The sequence below is a fragment of the Lates calcarifer genome, linkage group LG8 (genome assembly GCF_001640805.2).
Source record: "Lates calcarifer isolate ASB-BC8 linkage group LG8, TLL_Latcal_v3, whole genome shotgun sequence".
Taxonomy (NCBI): domain Eukaryota; kingdom Metazoa; phylum Chordata; class Actinopteri; family Centropomidae; genus Lates; species Lates calcarifer.
The window spans coordinates 16500484-16519337 of NC_066840.1; the positions used below are offsets into that span (position 1 = coordinate 16500484).

General features: G+C 41.4%; 1 protein-coding gene across 1 annotated transcript; it reads right to left on the reverse strand.

The window, feature by feature from the left end:
* Positions 1-1804: 1804 nt before the first annotated feature.
* vimr2 (vimentin-related 2) lies at positions 1805-18765 on the reverse strand. The gene is given in 11 exon segments (XM_018694218.2): positions 1805-2464; positions 6133-6257; positions 6421-6531; positions 9638-9769; positions 12045-12176; positions 14517-14582; positions 14584-14613; positions 17030-17149; positions 17352-17510; positions 17660-17804; positions 18536-18765. Coding segments are annotated over 11 exon segments (1173 nt in total). The 5' UTR covers positions 18646-18765; the 3' UTR covers positions 1805-2421.
* Between the last annotated feature and the right edge of the window lie 89 nt (positions 18766-18854).

Sequence of the window (18854 nt, forward strand, 5' to 3'; positions counted from 1 at the left end):
TGATACAATGAGCTCAGATGTCATAATTTATCAGCCTGGCCCCGTCACTCTTAATGTTAGAGACATTCCTGCTCCATGTGAAGTTAATAGGATGTTATGGCCGCAACATATGTGGTGTGAAATGGTTTCTTTCAGCACAAGCAAACCATCAGTGAGCTGAAATGTTCAACCTCACACCAAAAGGGACCAAACACCACATTTATTCCCAGAAGAGACTCCTTTGTTTATTGGTGTTGGTCAGGTTTTTGCTGCTTTTTCAACCCCCTCATCCACTAAAGGAAAAAAAAAGGTGGGATGAAAAGGCCAAAGCACTGGCTGACCACTGATGCATGACTCAGCTTTGAAAATCTCCGCCTTCAAATCAAATTGTCCGGGCTTCAAGGAGCGGTGGTGCCCGCAGTCCTGCCCCGGGCCGCTCAGTGTCACTGACCAGCTTTGAGGGGTTAACGCGCATTTTTCTCAGTTGTCAAGGACGTGTGATGGGGGCAAAGGAATAAGGAGGAGCACAGGGGTCACCACACTCGCAAATATTGAGAGTCTTTGAAATACTTAATTGTGTTAGAAAAGAAGCTGGGACTTTCCAAATCCAAACACAAGATATTTAAGATCTAAGCTTTTTGCTTTTATGAGAGCACCCTGACAGTCTATTTATTCAGCCTGTGTCAGTATTTGATCAGAGTTGGCTTATCATGAGGTTTTTTGTGGTATCTTGTGCTGTGGATGTTCACCATGTTATTGCCAATGTGGAAATGAATGTTTTCTATACATAAGGTGTGTTTTCCAATGCACTACTTCACTGCTTTATATTTTTTGAGAATAATATTTCCTCAAGAAGCTCCTCAGAGCTCTGCAGAGGATAAAAGTGGAAAAACTACTTATAGCAAGACAATTACTCTCCTTTATCTTTTTTTTTAAAAGATATTTTCATATTCACCACAAGGCAAAGACAGTGCAGCACCATGAGATTAGGAACACTGTGTGGTCCGTTGGCTTTTGATTTGAGAGATACAGAGTGGAGCGCCAAGGGAAAAACAATGTCCTCTGGGTCCTCTCCTCTGAGGTCTTGATTGAGCTCTGCAGTCCTGAGAAAACAGACACAGCGGCTTCCTCCTGAGCTGGCCATGTTTCATGTCGGGGACAATTAAACAAGTCACATGCGGCCACCGAGCAAGCCCCCCCCCCCCCCCCAAGTCCCCTTCTCCAGACACTGAACTCAATTATTACAGAGGCTAACTCCTCATCACCACAAGTTCACTGAGTGTGGCTAATCTCATCTGATCTGTTATTAGCAGCATTTTTCATCTTTATGGCAGAGCTAACAAGCCTTTGAGATTGTTAATAGCTGGGAATGTTCAAATCTCATGTTAAGCATGAAGATGAATGAAAGAAGGATCACTGAACATAAATCACTCTGTTCTCCGCATAGTTTTAAAGTGCTGGAAAAAGTCTTAAGCTCTGGGATTCACAAGAAATCACACAGTATGAGGTGATCTCTCAAACAACTAGTTTTATTTAATTTAAATCTAAAACACATTCTGACGCTTGTGCAGAAGCAGGAACAGAAATGATTTATCACAGACAGCTCGTTTAGGAAATAAGGAAAAGATTACTAAAGAATGTATTACCAAATGCTTATTTCTGAAATGACAGCAAAGTGGGACATTGCTTTTTTTAAAGAAGGAATAATGAATCACACAGGCTGTTCTTGTAGAAAGATCCAGGTGCTGGATTTGTGCGAGCTGCAGAGAAAAAAACTTCATGAACCATTTGAAAAGCAAACTCGGTTATATGTAAAACTAACAAGAAAGCCTGACTGTAAAAGCAAAAGGGACAGTGAGATGCTTTTAGTTACCAAAGAGAGGGAGCTGTCAATACGTTTGTTAACAGTGAAGGGGTCAAGGGTTAAGAGCTGGTAATCAGACAAAGTTTAAGTGATGGACGAGGTGGTATTAAAAGGGGAGTGACTCCACAAAGTGTGTGTGTATGTGTGTGCGTCTAATTTGTGTGCGAGACTTGTTCGACAAAGAGGGGACAAAACATTTATGAATCATATCAGTGAGCCGGTAAAGATAAAACCCACTTAAGGAAATATCACTGCCAGACACTGAATGGATACACACTCATCGCAGAGCCCACGTCCTCCCACCTCCCTCACAGTTTTAGACAGCTCCATCTTTCTTGGAGTCTCGGGGTCGTCTGCCAGCGACCTGTTATCAATGGCCCGGCTTAGGCCTCCAGACAGCATTAATCTGTCATGATAAGTTTACATCTGCTCAAATTGCTGTGTTGGTACCTCAAGCTTCATCTGATTTGGGTATGGTTTTCCCGATTTCTTTTCTCTGTTTCAAATCCATGTGTGTGTGTGTTTGTGTGTGTTGTGTTGGGGGGTCTTCCAGCCAGTCTCCACTCTTTGGCCTCATCTCACATGTTGCACAGCCTATCCTCCTCTTCCTCCACCAGACTCCTGAACCAGAAAAACACATGAACACAAAGAACAAGTGAGCAGGTACCCAGCTGAATTTTGAATTACTAACAAACACATGAACTCATAAAACTGAGATGCTTCAGCTTTAGAACATTTGTCAGTTTGCTTAAAAAATTACTAAAATTATTCATTGATTATCAACATATAGTTGGCAATTAACTTTCTGTCGATTGATCATTTTGGCTTGGGTAAATTCAGTAGCTTTTCTGGAGCTCTGGATTGTTTGTTTAAGTGCTATTAGTTCAGTAAGACTGAACTTTAACTCAGCTTTCAAGCCAACATCAATGGTCAGGATCATGTGATTTGATCAAAAGCACTGCAACAGCTACTAAATGGATGTCAAGGTAAGATCGTTTGTTGCAAATAACGCAGCACACAACTGAAACGTTGATTATCATTGTGCTTTCCTGATTATTTTCATCTCCTGTGAACACAACATTGACACATCATCACCTTTTAAGTTGATATGACAAACTTGGTGGCAAACAGTTTCCCATTTACACATCCAGGAGAAACATTATCATTCATTTAAAGCCTGTTTGCATCCAGCTGGTCAATGTAAGTCCAGTATTCACTCTATTTTCAACTCTGTTTTTTGTCTCCACCAGCTCCTGAGGGAAATATCTGTGACTACCAGCTCGTTTCTAACCATGTCTCTGTCTGCTGCTTAGTGCTGGGACAGGCAGTGCACAGTTTGACAGATTTTAAAGAAATTTCACTGAAAACATCTGTCTGCTGTATCTGGAAACTTTAGTGATGAGAGCAGCGAGAGGCCAGAAAACCAAAACAATGAGCTTGGAGATTAAATAAAGCTCATATTGCTTCATTGTTAATATAAAAATATTGATTACAGCAGCTTTAAAACAGACCCCACAGTCATCCAACTAAATGTACACTTAACTAAAAAGGATCTTGTCCTCAGTTGAGCTACTTGTTGCTGTGTCATGCAGCAGTGAGAGCAGACATCATTGAATGAATTACAGTATAATATGGTTCACATTAGCAGCGAGCATCTGCCCAAACTGCTCTGAGATGCTTTCACAGGCCATAAGCCACCCGGTAATGGCAGCCTGGGGTCATTAGGGTCTGTTGTGCAGACAGTTTGCCACGGCACGGAGAGAATAAACAACCACCATTTTCATTTCTTATTCATGGTTTTAATCACGGATGACAAAACATCCAGTAAATAAAGAAAGGGAAGAAGAAAAGGTTGGCACAGACTGTGTGCCTTTCCTGTGCCTAAAATGTCTTTGGGAAAGTCTGTTGGGTAACGAGAAAGAATTAAAACTGTGGCGAATTTAGGAAATGTGTGTAAGTGAAGGTGGTGGTGGTGGTGGGGGGTGCTGACATTAACAGGCTGGCGTGGAGAAGAGCTGGCAGAGGCCCAGCACACAGCACTGACAGTGTGAGGTCCTCTTTGCCCATTCTAATGAGGTATTGTGAGGGTCTGAGCTCAGGCCTGCAGCAGGGCCCCCTGGGGGGGTCACAGGCAGTCGGACGGGCGATGGAGGGTCTCTCCGGAGGAAGTCCGTGGCAGCGGACTGAGATGGCTGAAGTGCGTCACTCCGCATACCAGGACGGCAGATGGTTGAACAACCTCGGTGAACGGAGGGAATGGCATGAAACGTCTTCAAGGTCACGTACAGGAAACTGCATCAGACTCAGGAGCTGTTTCCTGTGACCTCAGCTGGCCCCTGATGTCAGCCTTTTGTCTGCAGAAATACCTTATTATGGACACTGCAGATGTCCAGGTGACACTATATGAGATGCTTGGACAATATTGGACTTATTCACAGGCTCTTGCGGAAATACTTCTTGTATTATTCACAGTGATGCTTTTGTAGAAACTCCTTGTTGATGTCAGAGGACGGACGGTGACAGAGAATGCGTCATTTGCACTTGGGTTTCCTTGTGTACTTTAAGACGAGCTCATGTGTTAAGAATGTCAAAAGTAAACACAAGCATCAAGCTGATTTAAATCTAATGAAATCATCCCAGGATCACTACGTGCTTTGCCCCCGACAGCTCATTCTCCTTGACAGGTTTAAATAACGTGTGGTACTTTATTGAGCACCGTAGGGGATGCCTGTTTTCATTTCGCCCCCTCCTGCCACAAAGATGGGAATCTACAATATACAGTGTGTCAGGGAAGGCTCAGAGACTAGAGATTTTAATTGCAATCAGAAACTGCAGCAGCTTTAACAGGAGAAGACAAACTAATCAGTGAAGTCACCTGGTTCAGTGTTTTTCTTGGAATGAAAACATGGTTGACCACCTTACTGACTGACAGCCTCACTAACAATTAGACCTCACTGTCCCTGAGTCTTCATATGTCTCTGGTATTACTGTATCATACTTTATAAGACGCAAGTTGTGTTGTAAAAATTTAAGAGTCTCATTTCAGAATAACAACCTGCAGCTACATAAAAATGACAGTTAGAGTCATGAAAGCTCTATTTATGGCAGCTTGTCATTGCAAAATGTGCAAAAGAGAAGTGATCAATACATTATGGTCTATTATTGCATATTAGGTCTTCACATTAAAATGTAATTATAGCTATAAAGTTAAACCCAGGAGGTAAGAATCAATTATATCTTTCAATCACTAAAACAAACAACTGATCTGAAAGACAGTGTTGTATAGCTGCACAGAGCTTCTTCAGATTGTAACCTGTTACCAACCTACATCAACAAAGAGCATTAAACTCCATCAAGTGTATTTTAGGTCAAATGTAATAATCCAAATTTGTAATGTTTCAGGCTTTTGTTTTAGTGTGGCAGGCAGTCGGATGGGCGATGGAGGGTGGCAGTTAGGTTTATATTATTAGTAATTCCTAAGTTAAGTATTAACTCAATAATTTTGAACTCGTTTCAAATAGTTTAAAATATATTGTTGTTTTTTTAATATTACTCATAATTTTGATATTTGTAACTTGATGTCCTGTTTTTTGTTTCATATTATTTATGTGTATTCATGAAGCTCACAATGACTTGAACTTGTATTAATAGAATCTAATAAGGATCCTATAAACAATAAACAATTATAATGATCCTCAGAAACTACATGCAAGTCTCTTACTGGCAGTGGTGGAAGAACTCAGATCTTTACAAGTAAAAGTCCTGAATTACAAATGTTATTAAAGCAAAAAGTACTAAAAGGAAAGTAAAAGTATTCACTGAACATAAATACTTCTTTCAGAGTGTTTTATTAAGAATAATTCATTGTATTATTGAATACTATTACTTAATGTTGTAATTTGCCCATGTTAGGTACTTTATATGCTACTTAGTAAAGCACTGCATCATATTTTATCAGCTCATCACATGTTTTGGTCATGTGTAAAATTGTAATCTGAAAAGTAACTAGTAACTAAAGCTATCAGATAAATGTAGTGGAGCAAAAGGTACAATGTCTCCTGAAATGTAGTGGAGTAGAAGTATGGTATATAGCAGCATCAAATGAAAATAGTTAAATGAGAAACAAGTACCTTATGATTGTACTTACTTGAGTATCTCTGTTACATTCTGCCACTGGTATTGGTTATTTTTTTTTATCTGATTGAAACCAAAACATCTATTATTCAGAGCAGCTTCACAGAAACAGAAAAAAAAAAAACATGTGAGCAGGTTTATTACATCAGACTGACCTGTAGGCAACTATCTCCATGTCTCTGGCCATCTTCTCACTGAGCAGCTCCTTGTAGTCTTCACACTGCTCCTTCATCTGCACTTGGAGGTCGGCCTCCTGGTGCCGCATTTCATCTATGGTACACTGAATAACATAGACACACACACACACACACACACACACACACACACACACACACACACACATACACATACACACACACAGAGGATGAGATTAAATGACATTATTAGTCCAAACCACCGGTCCATTAAAGCCTATGATTACATTAATCAGTCCACTCTCATACCTCCAGCTCAGCAATCTCATCCATGTACACAGCCTTCTTCATCTCAATCTCGTCCTCCAGCTCCTCATTACACTTCTCAAGCTCAGCAAGCTCCTTTTGTAGCTCTGAAATCTACAGAAGCACAAACAGCAGAGGTAATTCATTCAACATTCAACAAACATCCCTTATTATCTTGTTAATAATAATGTAACCTAGATTATAAAATTCCCTCTGTGGTCATTTTCAGGTCAAGAACATTAGCCCTGGAGATGGCAGGCACTCAGGGTCTAGCTCAAGAGCACTTCACTCCAGCTTTCTGCATAGATTGAGAATTGAAAACCAAACATCTGACGTACAATGTTCAACTTGTTATTAGCATTCATTTGCATTTTTCAGGCCGCCCGACAACTTCGTATTTTCTCATTTATCTGCTTTAGTTTGATCTTGCCATTTGCCATGAAACTTTGTACAGACATTAATTGCACCCACATGATGAATTCTACCAACTCTGGTGATCATGACATTTAGTCTAGCTCTACTGTGACATTCACAGATGATTTTAGGGTCAACAACTATTGGATGGATTGCCATTAAATTTGGTAAAAACAATCTCTCTCAGGATTAACTGAAGTAACTGCGATCCCTTGATGTTTCACACAGCGCCATCATGAGGTCAGAATTTTGATTTGTACTTTGGTTTATGATCAAACACCTGAAAAAATAAAGACACTGGAATCAGAAACAGCTGTGCTTTGTGTTTAGAATGAATTGGCAAATGTTAGCATGCTAACATGGTACACCAAGATGGTGAGCATGATACAAACATTATACCAGCTAAATGTCAGCTTGCTGATGTTAACTTGCAGCTCAAAGCTCCACTGTGCCCGAGTACAGCCTGACAGAGACACTAGCACAGCCATAGACTCGCTTTCTAACAGCTGCATTGCTGGAAATGTGAATGAGAGCAGAATTTTTGTGCCAAAAAATCAAAACAATGAACTGAAGGAAGCTAAAAAAGAGAGTGAAACAGCAAAGTCGGGTGATGATCACTGTTGGTTGGTCACTATACTACAACTTAGGTATGCCAATTAACCCGACTAACACAGATAAAACCGTTTACTTTACTGCTTCCACACACTAACTGAGGAGCATCCCTCCCCTGGGTCTGAGGCTGTAGTGTCCTGCCGTGAGTAATTACAGCAATCACAGAAGTTCAACAATTAGCTGTCACAGCCAGATGGGGATCCAGGCGGTCCTGCTCGTCATTCACCGAGCCGGCCAGTTACTACTCACAGGCTGATGATGACTCCCTAACCTGAGCAAGTCACTTACTCACACACTCCTCCGTTCTCCCTGGCATGATAAGTGAGGCCTGGCCATGTGTGTGTGTATGTGTGTGTGTGTGTGTGTGTAGGGGAGTAGTGGCGTACAACCCCATCAGTGCCTGCTCCATTATATACATTTCTGTGTCAGGGCTGATTTCACCGCAATCTGTTTGTTTGGCCATGTTGTGTCTCAGTGAGAAACCAGACCCGAGGCATCCATCACAGGCGAGAGAGGAAACAGAGCAGATCAAGCCGTGCTGTCCATCCGTCAGGCTGGATTGAGCAGAGCTGGGGCTTGTGTGCTGCATATTAGAGAAAAGTAGATGATGTTGGGAGAGCTGTGCTGTGGTTACAGAGGCTGAGTGTTTATTTAAAGAGCTGGAGGTAGAGCCACAGCCATAGTAATGAGAACCAAACCACCATGTTTGTTACAGATGTGGTTAGGTGTCAGCTGTGGTCAGACCACTGATGGATGTTAAAGAGATGAATGTGAACCAAGAGGAGGTAGTTTCTGTTTACTGGAGCCACTCTGTGATTTTACCTGAGTCACAATGCTCGTTTGCTTTCATGGCATTTTTCTGCTGGCTGGATGAGAAATATCCGACAAAGGTTTATTTCCTCTCCTCCATTCGCAGAGGAAGCCTCCAGTCAGTGTGTGTGTGAAGTTTTAAGACGTTTATGATGCTGCAGGCGCTCTGAAAGACTGTACTTAATAACTGAGGACGTGGAGGGCAATAAATCCTGTCTGAGCTGAAGTCGAGCTCTTCACATCTCCTGCTGAAAGTGTCCGCAGAGTAAACACTCTGGTCAGCAGGATCTCCCACATTGTTGCTCGGCTGTCACTCAGTTGCTCTCCACTCCCTTGGCCTACTGTGGGAAACCATTCATTTGCACCATTATGTCTGATTTAGGAGCTGATGGCCGACGCAGAGCCAGTTGTGGGCTGTAAGACTCCTCTTTTCTTTGTCGGTGAAGAGGAGGGAAATGTATTATGGGAAGACCTAAATCAGTAGGTAGCAAATGCAGGATTTAAATGATGTATAAACATGAGACTTAAGGGGTCGGTTCACCTCCAGAAAATACGTATTTTCTTACTTAGCAGTGGCGGTAAATATCCATCCAGGCTGAGATTTATACTTCCAACAGGAATTTTGTTTATGGTTCTCATAGCATTGAAAAATTACACCTAAACAACTTAAACCACAAGTTTCTTTCAAGAAACAATGTCCTCATTTCTGTGAAGAATCCACAGATAAATCCAAATATAAAGCTACTACTAGAAACCAGCTAACTTAGTTTAGGATAAAGGATGGAGACAGGGGGAAACAGCTAGCCTGGCAACCTCATGGTGATGATAAAACTTCAGAGAGTGACCACACCCAGTCAAGAAATAGTCCAGCATACAGTATAACCCATAAAACCTAAATCTGTTGTTTTTATTTGATGTTTTTTTGTTGTTTTTTTTGTATGAATTAAACAAACAACATATAACATGTTATTGAGTGAGCTGTAGAGGGGCTGGTAGGTTGATTTTGTTATCTCTGAACAGAACCTGGCTTGCTATTTCTCTATGTTTTCAGTCTGTGTGCTAAGCTAAGCTAACTTAGCTGCTGTCAATCTTCTCATCTAACTGTCAGCAAGGAAACTAATGTCCCCAAAATGTGGAGACACACTAACACAACATGCACAGGGTTCATTTGGAGACATTTCTTTTATACTTGTACATAAATCTTGTATGGCATTTAGAGTTTTTTTTCCCAACACACTGTTGAGATGAGGAAGATGTGTAGGACAGAAAGCTCAGAGACGGTTACCACATAAATAAACCCTTCCTTTATGTAAAGCATCTCTTGTGTAATTCAGGTAAGCTGAACCTTTAATGGGTTATTAAAACAAAAAGGGAGTCCACTCACCAGCATCTTCATCTCATTGATGTCCTTTATCTTTGGCAAGTCTTTGACCTTTGACCCTACAGCTTCTCCCACTTCCAGTTGTTTTCCATCACCTCTGCGAACGACAGCAGAGGAGACCGCACCACACTCATACTGCAAAGACAGATGGTGAGGAAATCAATGCATTTGTGAAAGTTTGTAGATATGACAACCTTTCAGTTTTAGTCTGCTAAAGACCACAGAGGGTAGTGCTCTCTTTTGGGCAGTTAAGTGCACTTTGACAGGGGAGCAAAGAGCAATCAGAGCCTCTCATGCGGGCTGATGGTTAAATCTCTCCTTGTGCACACCACATTCCTGATTAGATGGAACAAATGCAGCCGAAATGAGCAACATGAGGGTGCACAGGTGTGTGGGAGTCAGCCAGCAATCACCATTACTGTTCAAACCCAATAGCAATCATTTTAACATGGAGACAATTGCGTCCCGTAATCGAGGCCAGGCACAGACAGGACGGTGTCCAGCTGGCAGGGGAAGAGACAGAGTGGGAGTGAGACAGAGGGAGAGAGAGTAAATAGACAGGGTTTAAGAGAGAACAAGAAACACACCTTCGTATCTAGACAGACACACAAATATATAAATACGCCACATACCCTTCAGTTATGCCTCCGACACACATACACACACACACCAGCGTCCACTCCACTGCTGCCGAGGAGCCTGGGAAGGCGGCCAGCAGTCTGATTACAGCCTTGACCTTTGAACCGGACAGACATCCTCGCCCCAGAGGGGGTCAGACCCACCAGAGCTATAGTCTGACCCCAATGGAGCACCTCACACACACACACACACACACACACACGTACGCAGGTAGACAAAGGCATTCTGTTAGGGTCCAGAACTGCAGCTCTGATTCTCAAGTTCTTCCCTGGTGTTGTGTTAAGAGGAAAAGAAAACAAGTGGGAGTATCGCTGCGTGATTTGTGAAAGTTGAGATTTACATCTGGAGCTGACCGGGCCGTTTCAGAGGGAGAGAGAGGGTGATGTGGTGAAAATAGGAGAGGTCAAGTGGTCAGTAGGAGGATGAAGATGGCCGCTAGTTTCTGGATACTCTGTATCAGTGGTGAAAGGAATACTCAGATTTTCTATATTTAAATAAAAGTGGCAGTACAATGATGTAAAAATAACTCATTACTTCGTTTCTTGATACTGATGCATCCATGTGTGAGTGGTATTACACTGTTGTAACTGGTGGAGCAAGTATTAGATTTATATACAGCTCAGTTATTTACTCCACCTCCCAGTCCCCTCCAGGGGGTCACAGGATAAATGAAAGGGGTTGTTAGATGATTAATGTGAGAGAAAATAAGAAAAGGAAAAGTTCTACTACACAATTTTCAATTAATTCCTTTGACTTTTCTCTGATTTTTGCCCTTTTGTGAAATATAGAATAATTTTAACAGTTATGGAACCATATAAAGAATCAAAAGGTGACATCTCTCTTTGGTGCAACTATCAACAATGTGTGTTTAAATCTACCAGTTTTAATGTGTTTTTTTAATCTGTGCATAAAAAAACCTGGGGAAAGACCCTGCATCAATAAAAACAAAGTGTGACTAAATGCAATGGAAACAAAGTTAGCAAATAAATTCTGATATATACTAAGCAACTGATTTAAACATTCACCAGAGAGACTAAAAACAGCAGCAGATGAAAAGATCAGATCAGATCTGTGTGAAACAACAAGGAGACTGTAATGCTCCTCAAATCAATACATGAAACAAACATAAATGTCATATATCTGTCTCGTTTTCCACCATCTAGGGTTTGACTGGTATTTTTAATGACATCATTTAATCATGCCCTTTTCTTCTGCAGTGATTTAATGGCACCTTACTGGAAAATTAGTGTCACCAGCTGGTAATCTTGATGTGCTCAGTTCCTTTAATATTCACATAACAGTAGTGACTGGAGGCGTCCATTGATTACCTTTTCTTTGCTGATTTTAATATAGTATTTGAAAAATGAAAAGGTCACCACTGGTTTAATCAATAACTATGTATTTTCTCATCTTATCATATGTTTTGTTGATGTAAAATCTTAATCTGAAAAGTAACTGGTATCTTTAGCTGTCAGGTAACAGATACAGTATTCCTCTCTGAAGTTTTGTGGAGTAGGTGTATGAGTAGCACAAAATGGAAATACTCAAAGTACAAGTACCTTAAAATTGTACTTAATTAAAGACTTACTTTCCACCACTGGTGTGCTGTGAGGTTTGTCTGAGTCCACTCGTGCATGTGAGTGTATCTTAAGCCAGAAATAGGACTGTGACTCTAAAAATGTACACAGGCATGCTACTGTAAAGCATTTGGCACAAAAAGGCTTTCAATTCATGACATGTTTATGTGTTTTAATGCTACAGTGTGTCGTACCTGGAGGCTCTCAGCCAGCTGGCAGTAGTACTCCTTTACATCCAAGGCCGGAGTGATGTCAGGGCTGCTAAATCTAACAGCTGCCACCGCTGCTATGGTCCCTTCAGCCGGCTCCAGTAGACTCTCCACTGCCTGCACACACAAACACACAGTGGTGAAGAAGTATTCAGATGCTTTACTCAGTGGTGGAATGTAACAGAGTACATTTAGCCAAATATAGTTCTCAACTGTGATTTTAGGTACTTATACTTACTGTACTTATTGAAACAAATTCAGATTTTACATGCAAAACATATCACTTAATAAAATATGAAGCTTTGTACATAATCAAATTACCTAACAATATAGTGAGTAGTTGACTCCACCAACAACATTAAGATGCTGTTTATAACAAATCAATAATGCATAATAATTCATCACAGGGCCATTATTTATAATGAATACTTTTACATTTGATACTTTCAATTCATTTTCTGACTGTACTTAAATAACTTTTATTCAGTTAGATAGTAGATAGTAGATAGAAGTAAGACCAAGCAAACTCCTGCACTGAAAATGTTATATTAGTAACTGTATGTAAATATTAGATGCAAAATGACCTTAAAGTATAAAAAATAGCACCTGCGTGTGTTATAGTGTTACATATTGTATTATTAGATTAGAATTATTAACGGGGGCGACCCAGTGACTGAATGGTTAAGGTGCATACCAGATGCCCTAAGCAGCTGGCCCCTGACTCGACTCACGGCTGTCCAAACCTCCTGCTGCATGTTATTCCCCTGCTCTCCTTCCATCTCTACTGTCGCTATCAATAAAGGCATAAATGCCCAAAATAATACTAATAATAAAAGATTATTGTTACTGATGCGTTGATATAAAGTATCATTTTACTGTTGTTATCATGTTTTCTATGTGAAATCTTAATTTGTTACATAACTAGTAACTAAAGCCGTCACATAAATGTAGTAGAATAAAGTGCAGTTGAAATATAAAGTGGCAGGAAATGGAAATACACACCTCAAATATGTACCTAAATGCAACACGAGTAGTTAGTTACCTTGTACCACTGCAAATACAAACACACACAGTACATTTTGATGCATCTACATACACTGAAGACTCTGTCATGTGTGCCTACAGCTTTCTATATGTGGTTCAAAAAAACAAAAAAAAAACTCACATCCATTACAGAGAAAATGAACTGTTACATAGCTGCAGTGGCAGTCTGACGTTTTTCTCCTTTCCCTCCACCTAAATAATGACATGGCTGCCGATTCGTCAGGGGAATGTTGGGTATCTGGAAGTGCTGATAATAACAACAGTTAATAAAACAAAGGGAACTTCTGTTTTCATTTGGTATTCAGCCGCATTTCCCGGACTGTGAGTTATCGAGCGTGTCCCAGAGGGAGTGTGTTAAACGCCGGGCGGCCTGGCTTTGCAGAGAAAAACACAGAGTGATGGAGCTGCTCCTGCTTCAGCTGCCTCTCTCTCCCTCTCTCTGCCTACAGCCTCTAGATCTGATACTGGGGCGCGTCTGTCATCTCCTGGTGATGTGGAGAATACTGTAGAAGGTGGAGCACGCAGGGTGTGTGTGGATACAACATAAGCAGTGATGTGTGTTGTATACGGTTGCAAACATGTGCCTGTTTTAAAGGAGTAGGTCGACATTTTGGAACTATGCTTATTTGCCCTCTTGCCAAGAGTTTGATGGGAACATTGATGACACTGCCAGTCTGTTAAATGTAAAGATTTGTTCAGACAGGAAGTGAAGTCAATTATCACCTGGTGTCATTTGTGTGAATTTGGCCAATGTCAGTTCACATCTTTTCATTGTATGTATTCATGTATGTAGCCATGTCTAAAATTTGTTTTCGCATTTGGTCTGAAGACACAGTAAGGCTACAGCCCACGTTTTTGTAGGAATTAAACAAACAATATGTGTTCTTCAATGAGCTTTAAAGGCTCTAGCAGGCAGATTTTGATACCTTTGTACAGCTGTTTCCTCTTGTTTCCAGTCTTTATGCTAAGCTAAGCTAACTAGCTGCTGGCTGCAGCTTCATATTTAGCATACAGACATGAGAGCAGTATCAATATTTCAATCTAATGCTGCCAGAAAGTCAATATGAGAATTTCCCCAAATGTCTGACTATTCCTGTAAGAGACAGGAATATGTCCTAAAATGAACATAAAACATTAGAAAGGGCTTAATTCTGACTTGTTGCACTGTTTACTAGATTATATATTTTGTGTTTTAATCCTTCCCTCATATGTTTCTGTTGACAGTTGGGCTGTTTTTGGCAACAACTCTTCAACAAGGTGACTGGGGTCATCACAGCTGTGTTTGTCACCACAGATCCGGGCATTTCTCCAACACTCCTGTCTGACCTAAGTGCTACATTTCGAGTCATTTTTAAGGCTATAAACTGTTCCTGTTTCATCACACTGCAGCTATATATCTTCTCTCCCTCTCACCGTCTTGTGCTGGGCCTCCATGTTGGCCAGCTGCTCCTTGTAGATAGCCACTTGCTCCCTCAGCGCCTAAACACTCTGCTGTCACAGCATCCACTTCCTGCAAAGAAAATCAAGTTAACAGAGAACAGGGCTGAAAGTAAAGAAGTTCAACTTAATTTGCGGAGGTGTCTGAGAGGAGCACTCTGCAGTTTGGGGAGTAAATCACACCACAGGTTGAAATAAAGTGGAAAAGGTCTTTGATTCCACCCTGAACACCCATTTAAAAAAAAAAACACAAAAAAAACATCAGCACTGGCACATCCACCCTGTTTCACTGAACAGCAAGTAGACACCGCAATGCAGAGGAAGGGGGAGGAGGAGGAGGAGGAGGAAGATGAGACTGAGGCTAACTAGACACAAAAGCCCTGTCCACCAATCCATCCACCAGCAGGGGTTCTGAGCTCATCTACTCTTTTTAAAGAACCAGATTAATTGGTGTTGGATGCAATTACTGTGGGTGCCTGCATTTACATTTGGACACATGCAGGGAGGGTTTGGTGGTGAAGTTGTGGAGCCTCGCTGGGAGGGTGGCAGAGTCCCTGATGGACAGCAGTGGGAAAAAAGTAGTCTGCTGCTGCCTGTGTTCAGATATCATTCAGCAGCTGGAGACAGAAACTTGTTGTACATCATATTCTGTATAACTTTAAAGCTGTATTACTGATTATTTCTGGACACTTGAGGACAACAGAACAATCTGTAACCACACCACAGACATATTAGCACCTTATAAAGTTAATTTGGTGTCCAGGAGTTTTTGTCCACCTGACAGATTTAAGTCCAATATTCAGCCTTCTTTTAACTCTGCTTTGGTCCCCACTTACTCATAGGGGAAATCTCTTGTTCTGCCTAAGAGTGCTTGAAGATCTTTTACTATGAGCGTGACCATTGTTTTCACCTTCAGGAAAACCTCAATGAACTGCACTCACTACATGTATAACTGGCTGGCTTCTTCATTCATCCTTTGTATTTCAGTCCTGGTGAGGACTGTTTAACTCTGTTTACTTGATCTGTTTTACTGCAGCCACCAACATCTGGTGATGCAAGAAGATCACAGTGAGAGAGTGAAGAGGGGAAATTTGTGGGCCTTGAAAATGGAGCAGAATTGGCAGGAGGGAAGCAGCATAAAAGCCAGTAGTACACTTCAAAATTAAACCAAACGTGCCTTGTTTCATCAATGTCAGTCTACCATTATGTTGAGAGAACTGCAGCTAGTTGTGGGTTGAGCTGTGTAGTATTCGCTCCTCTCCTCCGCATCCCTGCTCTTCCTCTACCGCCCTGTTGATTTCCCACCAAGTCTTGTCACTCTGCAGCTGCTTCCAATTCAGAACCAGAGAACGGAGCCAGCAGGAACATTACGGCACCGAATTACAGCCTGCATTACATCTGTAAGGGAGAAATTAAAGCTTCCCTCACATCTGGTCCGGCCAGGAGGAGATGGCCTCTGGCATGCGTGAAGGAGGGGAGGGGTTTGGAAAAGTTGGTGGCTCAGGTTGCAGTGGGCCACCAGCCCAGACTGTGTGACTGCTGGTGATCAACACCCAATGGGTAGCGCTATGGAGGAGCAGCTGTGGCGGGTTTAAGCTGATTTCATCAAGACACTGAGGGGAGAGGGAGCTTGACAACACTGCCATCTAGTGCTGAAAGTACATTATCACAACACAGGCCTAAATGTATAGAACAAGTATACTTATAAAGTATACTGTAGTTTGTAAATTGATTTCTCATCATACTATTATATTAAATTATTGTCTGTTGTTTGTTTGACCATATAAAAATATTTCTGTTCTAATTACAATTAGAATATTCTCATCTGAGTCACCTTCAGTTATTACCATACATAAGCTTACAGAGAAGTGGTTTCAATTCTAAGGCTACATTCAGGCTGTCATGCCTTGTTGGCAACAGTATGCAGCCTGAAAGACAACACCCAGGGTTGAAAAAAAGTACATCCAACCGTTTTTCAGATTTAAAAAAAAAATCTTGAAACTATATTTTTTATTTGCAGATACCACTGCTGGAAAAAGAAGTAAATAAAGCATAATAAAGCTGTTTGTAGTTTGTAGTGTAAATACAAATGAAATATTCAGCAGAGTGAGTATCTGGTATCTACTTTATAAAGGAAACTAATATGGGTTATTAAGGCTACACTAGAGAGGTTTGGATTGCATTCCATTTTTTATTATACCACCATCATTACAGAAAGCACAATAACCAGTGTTGTATTTGTTTTAACTTGATTGTTTGAAAAAGAATAAAGGCTTGAAAGTGTGTGTGTACTAATGACTTACCAGGATCTATAACTGCAGGGTTCATTTGTTTTTAACTTTTAAACTCACTAGGTTGTTAATGTCCTTTGTTACCTTTGCATCTACCTTCCTTGCAGCTTTCTTCCAGCCCTGGCTTCCATTAACTTTTCAGTTGTCTTATTCCAACAAGGCACCAGGTACAGACACTGCTCTATTTACAACTGTTACCTGAACAACATCTTGTCTATCCTGCTGGAAGAGGATCCTCTGCTGTGCAGCCTCCTCGTAGCTCTTCCTCAGACATTCAAGCTCTTTCTGCAGCTCCTCAGTGTCACACAGAATCTCATCCTGCAGGGAGACGCAGTGAAGACAGTGATGGATCTTGACAAGGTTATAGATCAGGCCTGCCTGTCACTGTACAAACTGAAGGAAAATGAATGGGATGGGATGAGACGTGCACTGGACTGTCTGTGAGAAAATTTAATTAAGCCATGCCATCAGACAGAGAAACATGCAGCAGACACACCCAGCAGCAGCAGCAGCACCCTACCCTCTCCCTGCGCAGTCTTTCCACCACTGCATCCAGGCTGTAGTCAGGTCGAGCCACAGTGGAGGTGATGCCGGAGGCGGCTTGTTTTCTGTTCAGCTTCTCCTCTAGCTCCACAATCTGACATTCAAGAAACTCGTTCTCCCTCTCAAAACAATGGGCCTGCACAGAGAACAAGGGGGAAAAGTGGGGTACACGTATACATATAAATAGATTCACTGCTTCATTAAGCAAGAACAAAGGTATGACACAGCACAGGGAAAATAAAGTGCTGACGTGTCACTGGGAGCAGTCATACTGTTTGTCCTCACCAGTTCAATAAGCTTGACCAGGCGGTCATTGAGGGCGGAGATGACAGTGCGGTCCTGAACAAACCGGTTCAGACCCTCCTTGTTGAGAGACTTGGCAGCCACGAAGTCCAGCTTGTCACAGTCACACTCATCAACGGCCGCACCCCTGAGACAAGGACGCAAAGTACCAGAGACTGCACTGAACATTTGGGTGGACCCTAGAGAAAATGATCTGACCCACCTTCTAGTATACATACAGTATACAGACATACTCTCATTAGAAGCTACTATAGTGAACAAAAGCTATTACAAGTAAAGCATCATTCATCAAATGCTTCAGTGCATTTCTGCCCTACCTGCCACCGTAAATGAACACTGTACACCATGACACACATTTTTTCCATGATGACAAAAAGCATTTATCACCACCATTCAAACTAATGGGTAACACTTGACTTTAACCACCCCTACTTAGCATTTAAACATTTATTCAGTGGTTTATAACACACTATAATGCACCTCTCAGCAGGTCATTTAAATTGTTTATTAATGAGCAGTATCATTTTTACTACGACTGCTTTTATATTGTCATTAATTATCTGTTCATACATCCAGTCTTTCTACACTGGCAACAAATACATTAATAAACACTTCCTCCTGCTTACAACATTAAAGAGCGTTAAAAACAATAATTAATAAATTATTATATACTGCTGGGTTAAAGCCAAGTGTTACCCCCCTTTCAGGAACAAACAGATTAACGTAGCCCCAAAACATTCACTTCTGGTTCTGTTAAAATCTACATATTTCTGAATAGAACAACACTTGAACATATCACTATCATGTTAATATGTCAAAATTAGTAAGTCTAGATCAAACTAAGTCGCCCACACTGACCTGACAGAGGCCCGGTACTGCCCTGCACACTGCATACCCAACCCTCCATATCGACTCCAGCTATCATCCTCAAACAGCCTGCGGTATGAAGACACTCTGAGCATGGCCATGGCTTCAGATGGGTTCAAACTGGGCTACGACAAAAACAGGCAAACAGAGACAGTAGGTCCATGGCGGGGGTTTTATATTCACAGGGAATCAGAATGTGGCGCCGAGGTGAAAGATCTCTCATCGGCCGCCGAGGAGACTATCTATAGCGTGAACATCAGACAGTAACAATTTCACGTGTACCTGGGGATCGAGCCACAACATCCATAGT